This window comes from Lonchura striata, chromosome 32 (genome assembly GCF_050655825.1).
Source record: "Lonchura striata isolate lonStrDom1 chromosome 32, ASM5065582v1, whole genome shotgun sequence".
Classification (NCBI taxonomy): domain Eukaryota; kingdom Metazoa; phylum Chordata; class Aves; order Passeriformes; family Estrildidae; genus Lonchura; species Lonchura striata.
Window position 1 is genome coordinate 6,309,576 of NC_140734.1, and position 12,713 is coordinate 6,322,288.

Consider the following 12,713-nt stretch of genomic DNA (forward strand, 5'->3'; position numbering starts at 1 on the left):
AACTCAAAATTTAGGAAAAAAGCCCCAAAAATTCAGGGGGAAAAAAAACCCCAAAATTTAGACGGAACCCCAAAATTTCCATATACCAAAAATTGATTAAAAACCCCAATAAATTGATTTATAATCGGAATTTTTGGGGGGTTTTAGGGGGTTTTGGGGCTCTTCAACTTCGTCTGAACCCCCCCAAAAAAAACCCCAGAAAAACCCCCAAAAACGCCCCAAAAAAATCCCAAAAAACAAAAACAAAACCCCCAAAAAAACCCCCCAAAAACCCCCAAAACCCCCCAAAAATCCCAAAAAACAAAACCAAAACCCCCCAAAAAAAAAAAAAAACAAAAAACAAAAAAAACCCCAAAACCCCCCAAAAAATCCCCAAAAAAACCATTAAAAAACCCCCAAAAAACCCCAAAAAACCCCAAAAAACCCCCAAAAAATCCCAAAAAAATCCCCCCAAAAATTCCCAAAATTTGGGAGAAACCCCAAAATTTCTGTACCCCAAAAAATGGATTTAAAAACTCAATAAACGGATTGGAAATGAGGAATATTTTGATTTTTCGGGGTTTTTCAGGGGATTTTAAAGGGAATTTTGGGCATTTAATGGGAATTTTTAGAGGAAATTTGGGGGATTTTAAAGGAAATTTGGGAAATTTTGAGGATTTTAAAGGAAATTTTGGGAAGATTTTGGGGGGATTTGGGGAATTTTTGGGGATTTTAGGGGGATTTTAGGGGAATTATAAATGGATTTTAGGGGATATTTGGGGGGATTTTGGGATAATTTTGGGGGTGGATTTTTGGGAATTTTTGGGAGATTTTAAAGGGAATTTTGGGGAATTTTTGGGGGGATTGTGGGAAATTTTGGGGAATTTTGGGGGGGATTTTGGGCGATTTTAAAGGGAATTTTGGAGGAATTTTGAGAATTTTGAGAGAGATTTGGGGGGATTTTGGGAAGATTTGGGGGGGATTTGGGGAATTTTGGGGATTTTTTTGGGATCTTCATTTTTTTGGGGATTTTTCCCAATTTTTGGGGTTCTCCAAGGGGGGGAATCCCCAAAACTTCCCCGCATTTTCTCCATTTTAAATCCCCAAAATTTTGAATTTTTCTTTCATTTTTCCCCTATTTCAACGGGGATTATTTTTAGGATTTTGGGATTTTTTTGGGATCTTCATTTTTTGGGGATTTTCCCCATAATTTTTGGGTTTCTCCAAGGGGGGGGAACCCCAAAATTTTCTTCCCATTTTTGGTCCATTTCCACCCCATTTCAAAACCCCAAATTTTTGAATTTTTCTTTCATTTTTCCCTCATTTCAATGGGATTTTTTTTAGGATTTTGGGATTTTTTTCAGGATTTGGGGATTTTTTTTCGAGATCTTCATTTTTTGGGGGATTTTTCCCAATTTTTGGGGTTCTCCAAGGGGGGGGATCCCCAAAACTTCCCCGCATTTTTCCCATTTCAAAACCCCAACATTTTGAATTTTTCTTTCATTTTTCCCCTATTTCAACGGGATTTTTTTTAGGATTTTGGGATTTTTTTCAGGATTTGGGGATTTTTTTTCGAGATCTTCATTTTTGGGGGGATTTTTCCCACATTTTTGGGGTTCCCCCCCTTTTTTTTCCTCCTCCCCGCCCCCCCAGCCCCACCCGGCTCCTTCCTCCTCCCCCCGGGCAAAGTTCGGCTCGGCCGGGGCAGGTACCGGCCACGGGAAATTTGGGGGAGATTTTTGGGGTCCCCCCACATTTTTTGGGGGTTCCCCCAAATTTTGGGGATCCCCCCCCAGCGGTGTCACCCCAAATTTTGCCCCCCCCGGGCAGTTATGGGGGAAACTTTTGTTTCCGTGGTGCAGGCGCTGTGCGTGATCCAATGGATGCTGACCTTCCTCTTCCTCGGTAATTAGCGCGGCGTAATTAGGGTTAATGAAGGGGTCGGAGGGGTGATGAAGGGTTTGAGGAAGGGGCTAAGAACTGGAGGAGTAATTAATGGGATTAATTAATTAGGAGGGTTAATTAATGGGGAGAGATGAGTGGCTTGAGGGGGTCAGTTAACGGCGGGAATTAAGCCTGGGGGGCTAATTAGCGCGGGTTTATTAAGGCTGAGGGTGTAATTAACCCATGCGAGGGGTAATTAAGGTTTTGGGGAGGGGGTTTAAGCCCTGGAGGGGGAATTAACGGGGATAATTAATGACTGAGGGGGTAATTAATGAGAAGGGAGGAGTGGCTTGGTGGGGTTAAAGGTGGAGAGGGGCAATTAACGGGGGCAATTAACGGAGATAATTAACTTGGTTAATTAGGGCTAAGCGGGTAATTAACCCCTGGGAGGGGTAATTAACCCTTTGGAGGGGAAGTTTAAGCCCTGGAGGGGGAATTAACGGGGTTAATTAGTGACTGAGGGGGTAATTAATGAGGAGGGAGGCGTGGCTTGATGGGGTTAAAGGTGGAGAGGGGCAATTAACGGGGGCAATTAACGGAGATAATTAACTTGGTTAATTAGGGCTGAGCGGGTAATTAACCCCTGGGAGGGGTAATTAACCCTTTGGAGGGGAAGTTTAAGCCCTGGTGGGGGAATTAACGGGGTTAATTAATGACTGAGGGGGTAATTAATGAGGAGGGAGGCGTGGCTTGATGGGGTTAAAGGTGGAGAGGGGCAATTGACGGGGGGTAATTAACGGGGGCTAATTAAGCATGGGGAAGTTAATTAACCCGCAATGGGGCAATTAACAGCGGTAATTAACGGGGAGAACAATTAATTAACGGCTAATTAATTAACACCAGCCGGCTAATTAATGTTGGGGGTGGGGGAAATGACCCCTTAGAGGGGAGGGCGGCAGTGAACGGGGTTAATTAACGCGGGGGGAGGGGGGGAGGAGGGTAATGAATGCTAATTAATGCAAATTGATGCTAATGAGGGTGTTGGGTAGGGCCGGGCGCGGTGCTGGCGCTGCTGCTGCTGCTGAGGACGCGGTTCTGGATCGTCTCCGTGGCCTACGCGGCCTGGTGGCTCTGGGACTGGCACGGGCCCGAGCGCGGTGGGGACACGGGGACAGCGGGACAGAGGGACAGAGGGACAGCGGGACAGAGGGACAGAGGGACAGCGGGACAGGGGGGACAGTGGGGACAGTGGGGACACGGGGACAGCGGGACAGAGGGACAGAGGGACAGAGGGACAGAGGGGACAGTGGGGGGACACTGGGGACACTGGGGACATTGGGGACATGGGGACAGTGGGGACATGGGGACACGGGGACAGCGGGACAGAGGGACAGAAGGGACAGTGGGACAGGGGGGACAGTGGGACAGAGACTGGGGACAGTGGGACACTGGGGACACTGGGACAGTGGGGACAGTGGGGACACTGGGACAGTGGGGACAGAGACTGGGGACACGGGGACAGTGGGACAGAGGGACAGAGGGACAGAGGGACAGTGGGACAGAGGGACAGTGGGACATTGGGGACAGTGGGACATTGGGGGACACTGGGGACACTGGGGACATTGGGGACATGGGGACAGTGGGGACACGGGGACAGCGGGACAGAGGGACAGAGGGACAGAGGGACAGGGGGGACAGCGGGACAGAGACTGGGGACAGCGGGACAGTGGGACAGAGGGACAGAGACTGGGGACAGTGGGACAGAGACTGGGGACACGGGGACAGGGGGGACATGGGGACACTGGGGGGACATTGGGGACACTGGGGACACTGGGGACATTGGGGACATTGGGGGACAGTGGGACAGTGGGGACAGAGGGGACACGGGGACAGTGGGGACAGAGGGGACAGAGACTGGGGACACTGGGGACAGTGGGGACAGTGGGGGGGTTGGGGACAATGGGGACACTGGGGACACTGGGGACAGTGGAGACAGTGGGGACATTGGGGACATCAGGGACGTTTGGGACATTGCGGATTTGGGGACACTGGGGACAGCAAGGGGACATTGGGGGGATTGGGGCCACTGAGGTCCCCCCAGTGTCCCCACTGTCCTCGCTGTCCCCAATGTCCCCGCTGTCCCCACTGTCCCCTCGCTGTCCCCACTGTCCCCAATGTCCCCACTGTCCCCTCTGTCCCCAATGTCCCCGTGTCCCCAATGTCACCGATGTCCCCGCTGTCCCCTCGCTGTCCCAGGGCCCCGTCACTGGGACTGGCTGCGGAACTGGCGGATCTGGGACCATTTCTGTGACTATTTCCCCATCACGGTAACGGCGTCACCCGTGTCACCCGTGTCACCAAATGTCACCCGTGTCACCCGTGTCACCAAATGTCACCTGTGTCACCCGTGTCAACCGTGTCCCCAATGTCCCCAATGACCCCATTGAACCCAAATCCCCCAAATGTCCCCAAATGTCACCCGTGTCACCAAATGTTACCCAGTGTGTTCCCAAATCCCATCAATGTCCCCCATCCCCAATCCCATCAATGTCCCCAAATGTCCCCAAATCCCCCAAATGTCCCCAAATCCCATCAAAGTCCCTAAATCCCAATGTCCCCGAATCCCATAAATGTCCCCAATCCTATTACTGTCCCCAAATGTCCCCAAATGTCCCCAAATCCCCCAAATGTCCCCAAATCCCCCAAATCCCATCAGTGTCCCCAAATGTCCCCAAATCCCCCAAATGTCCCCAAATCCCCCAAATCCCATCAGTGTCCCCAAATGTCCCCAAATCCAATCAGTGTCCCCAAATGTCCCCAAATCCCCCAAATGCCCCCAAATCCCCCAAATGTCCCCAATCCCATCACTGTCCCCAAATGTCCCAAATGTCCCCAAATGTCCCCAAATCCCCCAAATTCCCCAAATCCCATCAGTGTCCCTAATTCCATAACTGTCCCCAAATGTCTCCAAATGTCCCCAAATCCCCCAAATGTCCCAAATCCCCCAAATCCCATCAGTGTCCCCAATGTCCCCAAATCCCATCAGTGTCCCCAATCCCATAACTGTCCCCCAATGTTCCCAAATGTCCCCAAATCCCATCAGTGTCCCCAAATGTCCCCAAATCCCATCAGTGTCCCCAAATGTCCCCAAATGTCCCCAAATCCCCCAAATCCCATCAGTGTCCCCAATGTCGCCAAATCCCATCAGTGTCCCCAATCCCATCACTGTCCCCAAATGTCCCCAAATGTCCCCAAATCCCCCAAATGTCCCAAATCCCCCAAATCCCATCAGTGTCCCAAATGTCCCCAAATCCCATCAGTGTCCCCAAATGTCCCAAATGTCCCCAAATGTCCCCAAACGTCCCCAGGTGATCCGGGAGTGTCCCCTGCCCCCCGGGCGCAGCTACATCCTCCCGGCGCACCCCCACGGCATCTCCTGCATCGGCGTCTTCGGCGCCTTCGTCACCGGGGCCCGCGGCGCCGCGGGGCGCGACCCCCGACCCCGCCGGGACCCCAAATCCGACCCCCGACCCCGCCGGGACCCCAAATCCCAATGGGACCCCAAATCCGACCCCCGACCCCGCCGGGACCCCAAATCCGGGACCGACCCCAGATCCCAATGGGACCCCAAATCCAACCCCAAATCCAACCCCAAATCCCATTGGGATGACCCCGAATCCGACCCTGACCCCGAATCCGACCCCAAATCCCATTGGGATGACCCCGAATCCAATGGGGACCCCAAATCCCATGGGGATGACCCCGAATCCGACCCTGACCCTGAATCCCATGGGGATGACCCCAAATCCAATGGGGACCCCAAATCCCATTGGGATGACCCCGAATCCAATGGGGATGACCCCGAATCCGAACCCGACCCCAAATCCGAACCCAACCCCGAATCCGACCCCAAATCCCATTGGGATGACCCCAAATCCAATGGGGACCCCAAATCCCATGGGGATGACCCCAAATCCCATGGGGATGACCCCAGACTCGGGGGGGGTCCGTGCCCGGGGCTGCAGCCGTGCCTGGCGGCGCTGGAGGGGCTCTTCCGGCTGCCGATCTACCGCGAGTACGCCCTGGCCGCCGGTACGGGGGATTTTATGGGATTTTTTTTGGATTTTATGGGATTTTATGGGATTTTATAGGGTTTTATAGGATTTTATAGGATTTTTATGGGTTTTTTTGGGAGGATTTGTGGGATTTTGGACAGGGCTCTTCCGGCTGCCGATCTACCGCGAGTACGCCCTGGCCGCCGGTACGGGGGATTTTATGGGATTTTATAGGATTTTATAGGGTTTTATAGGATTTTATAGGGTTTTATAGGATTTTATAGGGTTTTATAGGGTTTTTATAGGATTTTATAGGATTTTATAGGGTTTTATAGGGTTTTATAGGATTTTATAGGATTTTATAGGATTTTATAGGGTTTTATAGGATTTTTATAGGATTTTATAGGATTTTATAGGGTTTTATAGGGTTTTATAGGGTTTTATAGGATTTTATAGGATTTTATAGGGTTTTATAGGATTTTTATAGGATTTTATAGGGTTTTATAGGGTTTTATAGGATTTTATAGGGTTTTATAGGGTTTTAGAGGGTTTTAGAGGGTTTTATAGGGTTTTATAGGATTTTATAGGATTTTATAGGATTTTTATAGGATTTTATAGGGTTTTATAGGGGTTTTATAGGGTTTTATAGGATTTTTATAGGATTTTATAGGATTTTATAGGATTTTATGGGATTTTATAGGATTTTTATAGGGTTTTATAGGGTTTTATAGGGTTTTATAGGATTTTATAGGATTTTTATAGGATTTTATAGGGTTTTATAGGGTTTTTATAGGGTTTTATAGAATTTTATAGGGTTTTTATAGGATTTTATAGGGTTTTATAGGATTTTATAGGATTTTATAGGGTTTTATAGGGTTTTATAGGGTTTTATAGGGTTTTATAGGATTTTATAGGGTTTTATAGGGTTTTATAGGGTTTTTATAGGATTTTATAGGGTTTAATAGGGTTTTTTGGGGGTTTTTTGGGGTTTTTTGGGAGGATTTATGGGATTTTGGAGGGGCTCTTCCGGCTGCCGGTCTACCGCGAGTACGCCCTGGCTGCTGGTATGTGGGATTTTATGGGATTTTATAGGATTTTATAGGATTTTATAGGGTTTTATAGGATTTCAATAGGATTTTTATATGATTTTATAGGATTTTATAGGATTTTATAGGGTTTTATAGGATTTTATAGGATTTTATAGGATTATTATAGGGTTTTATAGGATTTTATAGGATTTTATAGGATTTTTATATGATTTTATAGGGTTTTATAGGGTTTTATAGGGTTTTATAGGGTTTTTATGGGGTTTTATAGGATTTTTATAGGGTTTTATAGGATTTTATAGGAGTTTTATAGGGTTTTAGAGGGTTTTATAGGGTTTTAGAGGGTTTTATAGGATTTCATAGGATTTTATAGGATTTTATAGGATTTTTATAGGATTTGGGCGGGGATTTGGGTCAGATTTGGGGGAATTTTGGGGTGTTTTGAGGCCAATTTTAACCCTTTTTTCACCGGATTTTTTCCCAATTTTGCGATTTTTTTTGGGTTTTTTGGGATTTTCCCAATTTTAGGATTTCTGATGGATTCGGGATTCTTTCCAGGCCTATGCCCCTCAACCAGCGCTGCCTGGGCAGGGATTTGGGTCAGATTTGGGGGAATTTTGGGGAAATTTTGGTGGTTTTAGGGTCAATTTTAACCCTTTTTTCACCGGATTTTTTCCCAATTTTGGGATTTTTTGGGGATTTTCCCAATTTTGGGATTTCTGAGGGATTTCGGATGATTTCCAGGGCTCTGCCCGGTGAGCCGGCGCTGCCTGGGCGGGGATTTGGGTCAGATTTGGGGCAATTTTGGGGGTTTTAGGGTCAATTTTAACCCTTTTTTCACCGGATTTTTTCCCAATTTTGGGATTTTTTTGGGATTTTTTGGGATTTTCCCAATTTTGTGATTTCTGAGGGATTTGGGATGATTTCCAGGGCTCTGCCCCTCAACCAGCGCTGCCTGGACGGGGATTTGGGTCAGATTTGGGGGAATTTTGGGGCAATTTTGGGGGGTTTTGGGCAATTTTAACCCTTTTTTCACCAGATTTTTTCCCAATTTTGGGATTTTTTGGGGATTTTCCCAATTTTGGGATTTCTGAGGGGTTCGGGATGATTTCCAGGGCTCTGCCCGGTGAGCCGGCGCTGCCTGGACGCCGTCCTGGCGCGGGGCTCGCGGGCGCTGCTGATCGTGGTGGGCGGCGCGGCCGAGGCGCTCGAGGGCACCCCTGGGTGCCACCGCGTCACCCTGCGCCGGCGCCGTGGCTTCGTGCGCCTGGCCCTGCGCCACGGGTGAGTCTGGGGCGAATTCCGGCGCTTTCGGGAAAATTCGGGCCATTTCGGGCAAAATTCGGGCGATTTCGGGCAAAATTCGGGCGGTTCCGTGGCTGTTTTCGGGGTTTTCTCGGTGATTTTTGGGCGATTTTTGGGCCGTTTTTGGAGGGGTTTTAGGGCGATTTTTGGTGGGTTTGGGGTTTTTTGGAGGATTTTTGGGAATTTTGGGGAGATTTTGGGGGATTTGGGTGGGTTTTGGGGTTTTTTTGGGCAATTTTTGGGGCCTATTTTGGGCTGATTTGGAGAGGATTTGGGGCGGTTTTGGGGGGGTCCTGGTCGGGATTTGGGGAATTTTGGGGGATTTTTGGGGGGATTTTAGGATTTTTGGGGGGATTTTTGGATGGTGTTGGGGGATTTTGGGAATTTTTGGGGAGATTTTGGGGGATTTGGGTGGGTTTTGGGGTTTTTTGGGCAATTTTTGGGGCCTATTTTGGGCTGATTTGGAGGGGATTTGGGGCGGTTTTGGGGTGACCTGGTTGGGTTTTGGGGAATTTTGGGGGTTTTTTGGGGGGATTTTGGGGGATTTTTGGGCGATTTTGGGATTTTTGGGGGGATTTTTGGATGGCGTTGAGGGATTTTGGGGAGCCCTGGTGGATTTTGGGGATCCCTGTCAGATTTGGGGATTTTTGGGGATCTCTGGTGGATTTTGGGGATCCCTCTCAGATTTTGGGGTGCCTGCAGTGCCCCCTGGTTCCCATGTACGTTTTTGGGGAGCCCTGGTGGATTTTGGGGATCCCTGGTGGATTTTGGGGATCTCTGGTGGATTTTGGGGTTCCCTGTCAGATTTTGGGATTTTTGGGGTGCCCGCAGGGCCCCGCTGGTGCCCGTGTACGTTTTTGGGGATCTCTGGTGGATTTTGGGGATCCCTGGTGGATTTTGGGGATCTCTGGTGGATTTTGGGGATCCCTGTCAGATTTTGGGGATCCCTCTCAGATTTTGGGGTGCCCGCAGGGCCCCGCTGGTGCCCGTGTACGTTTTTGGGGATCTCTGGTGGATTTGGGGGTTCCCTGTCAGATTTTGGGATTTTTGGGGATCTCTGGTGGATTTTGGGGATCCCTGTCAGATTTTGGGGATTTTTGGGGATCCCTGGTGGATTTTGGGGATCTCTGGTGGATTTTGGGGATCCCTGTCAGATTTTGGGGTGCCCGCAGGGCCCCGCTGGTGCCCGTGTACGTTTTTGGGGATCTCTGGTGGATTTTGGGGATCCCTGGTGGATTTTGGGGATCTCTGGTGGATTTTGGGGATCCCTCTCAGATTTTGGGGTGCCCGCAGGGCCCCCCTGGTGCCCGTGTACGTTTTTGGGGATCTCTGGTGGATTTTGGGGATTTTTGGGGATCTCTGGTGGATTTTGGGGATCTCTGTCAGATTTTGGGGATTTTTGGGGATCCCTGTCAGATTTTGGGGATCTCTGGTGGATTTTGGGGATCCCTGGTGGATTTTGGGGATCCCTCTCAGATTTTGGGGATTTTTGGGGATCTCTGGTGGATTTTGGGGATCCCTGGTGGATTTTGGGGATCCCTCTCAGATTTTGGGGTGCCCGCAGGGCCCCGCTGGTGCCCGTGTACGTTTTTGGGGAGCCCTGGTGGATTTTGGGGATTTTGGGGATCTCTGGTGGATTTTGGGGATCCCTGGTGGATTTTGGGGATCCCTCTCAGATTTTGGGGTGCCCGCAGTGCCCCGCTGGTGCCCGTGTACGTTTTTGGGGAGCCCTGTGGGATTTTGGGGATCCCTGTCAGATTTTGGGATTTTTGGGGATCTCTGGTGGATTTTGGGGATCCCTGTCAGATTTTGGGGATCTCTGGTGGATTTTGGGGATCCCTGTCAGATTTTGGGGTGCCTGCAGTGCCCCGCTGGTGCCCGTGTACGTTTTTGGGGAGCAGGACGCCTTCCGGCAGCCCGGCCTGGCCGAGGGGTCCCCCCTGCGCCGCCTGCAGCGGGGGCTGCAGCGGATTTTGGGGTTCGCCCCCTGCCTCTTCTGGGGCCGGGGGGGGCTCCCCCTGCTCCCCTTCCGCGTGCCCCTCACCGTGGTGGGTGAGTCCCGGGATTTGGGGGGGTTTTGGGGGGATTTGGGGGGATTTTGGGGGATTTGGGGAATTTTGGGGGGTTTGGGGGGATTTTGGGGGGATTTGGGGGGTTTGGGGGGATTTGGGGGGATTTGGGGGGGTTTGGGGGGGTTTGGGGGGGATTTTGGAAAGATTTGGGGGGATTTTGGGGGGATTTGGGGAATTTGGGGGGATTTTGGGGGGATTTTGGGGGCGTTTAGGGGGATTTTGGGGGGATTTTGGGGGCGTTTAGGGGGATTTTGGGGGGTTTGGGGGAGATTTGGGGGGAATTGGGGGGGGTTTGGGGGGATTTGGGGGTTTTGGGGGGATTTTGGGGGATTTTGGGGGGATTTGGGGGGATTTGGGGGGATTTTGGAAAGATTTGGGGGGATTTGGGGGGATTTGGGGGGATTTGGGGGATTTTGGGGGGATTTGGGGGGTTTGGGGGGATTTGGGGGGATTTGGGGGGATTTGGGGGATTTTGGAAAGATTTGGGGGGATTTGTGGGGGGGTTTTGGGGGGATTTGGGGGGATTTGGGGGGGTTTGGGGGGGTTTTGGGGGGATTTGGGGGGTTTTGGGGGATTTGGGGGGGATTTGGGGGGATTTGGGGGGGTTTGGGGGATTTTGGGGGCATTTGGGGGCATTTTGGGGGATTTGGGGGGGGTTCCGGGGGTTTGGGGGGATTTTGGGGGGATTTTGGAAAGATTTGGGGGATTTTGGGGGGGATTCGGGGGGTTTGGGGGGGGTTTGGGCGGATTTTGGAAAGATTTGCGGGGATTTGGGGGGATTTGGGGGAGATTTGGGGGGATTTTGAGGGGATTTTGGGGGGATTTGGGGGATTTGGGGGTTTTGGGGGGGTTTGGGGGGATTTTGGGGGGATTTTGGGGAGATTTTGGGGGAATTTAGGGGGATTTTGGGGTTATATTTTTATTTTTCGGGGGTTATTTTTGGGACGATTTTGGGGTTATATTTTTATTTTTCGGGATTATTTTTGGGATAATTTTGGGGTTATATTTTTATTTTCCGGGGGTTATTTTTGGGATAATTTTGGGGTTATATTTTTATTTTTCGGGGGTTATTTTTGGGACGATTTTGGGGTTATATTTTTATTTTTCGGGGGTTATTTCGCGGTTATTTTTGGGATGATTTTGGGGTTTTTTGGGGGATTTTTTCGGGGTTTTCAGCCGCTTTTCCCGCAGTCGGGACCCCCCTGGAGGTGCCGCGGGTGCCGCGCCCCCCGCCCGAGGTGGTCGCGCATTTCCACGCGCTCTACGTGCGGCGCCTGCGGGAGCTCTTCGAGAGGCACAAGGTGGCCTGCGGGGTGCCCCCCGAAACGCCCCTGCTCATCGTCTGAACCCCCAAAATCCCCCCGAAAAAACAAAAAAAACCCCGAAAAAATCCCCCAAAAAATGGCCCCGGGAAAGGCAAAAAATCCCCGTGAAAAAGACAAAAAAATCGCTTAAAAAATCAAAAAAATCCCCGGGAAGAAGCAAAAAACATCGCTTAAAAAATCAAAAAAATCCCCGCGAAAAAGCAAAAAAATTGCTTAAAAAATCAAAAAAATCCCCGCGAAAAATCCCAAAAAATGCCCCTGAAAAACCCAAAAAAATCCCCGCGAAAAATCCCAAAAAATCCCCGCGAGAAACACCAAAAATGGCCCCGAAGAACAACAAAAAAAAATTCCCACCAAAATCCCCCAAAAAATGCCCCCGGGAAAGGTAAAAAATCCCCGCGAAAAAGACCAAAAAATCGTTCGGAAAATCAAAAAAATCCCCGCGAAAAATACCCAAAAATCCCCCAAAAAATCCCCCAAAAAAATCCCCAAAAAATCCCACAAAACCCCCCCCAAAAACCCAAAAAATCCCCCCAGAAACCCCAAAAAATCCCGTCAAAAACCCCAAAATACCCCCAAAAAACCCCAAAAATCCCCCCAAAAAATCCTCCCAAAACCCCCAAAAGTCCCACAAAAAACCCCAAAAAAATCTCCCAAAAATCCCCAAAAAATCCCTCCAAAAACCCCCATAATCCCCCCAAAAATCCCTCAAAAAAACCCAAAAAAACCCCCCCAAAAAAACCCCAAAAAACCCCAAAAATCCCCAAAAATCCCCAAAAAACCCCAAAAATCCCCAAAAATCCCCAAAAATCCCCGCGCTCGCTGCCCCGCCCAAACCTCCACGAAGGCTCCAAACCCCGCTCCCAAAATTCGGATTTTTTTCCCCCCAAAAATGGGAATTTTCCCCCCTAAAAAATGGGAATTTCTCCCCAAATAAAGGTTTGTGCACCCCTGCATTGCGTGTGTGTTCTCTGCACCCCAAAAAAAAAGGGGGCGAACCCCAAAAAAAGGGGGGTGACCCCCAAAAAATGGGGGTGACACCCCCCC

General features: G+C 49.9%; 1 protein-coding gene across 1 annotated transcript; it reads left to right on the top strand.

The window, feature by feature from the left end:
• The first annotated feature begins 960 nt into the window (after window positions 1–960).
• Window positions 961–12,622, top strand: MOGAT3 (monoacylglycerol O-acyltransferase 3). Its single transcript, XM_085564085.1, has 7 exons — window positions 961–1,884; window positions 2,913–3,020; window positions 4,120–4,190; window positions 5,232–5,955; window positions 8,080–8,248; window positions 10,134–10,321; window positions 11,533–12,622. The coding sequence occupies exons 1-7, from the start codon at window positions 1,812–1,814 to the stop codon at window positions 11,685–11,687; spliced, it is 1,488 nt and encodes a 495-aa protein (XP_085420211.1). The 5' UTR covers window positions 961–1,811; the 3' UTR covers window positions 11,688–12,622.
• Window positions 12,623–12,713: the final 91 nt, after the last annotated feature.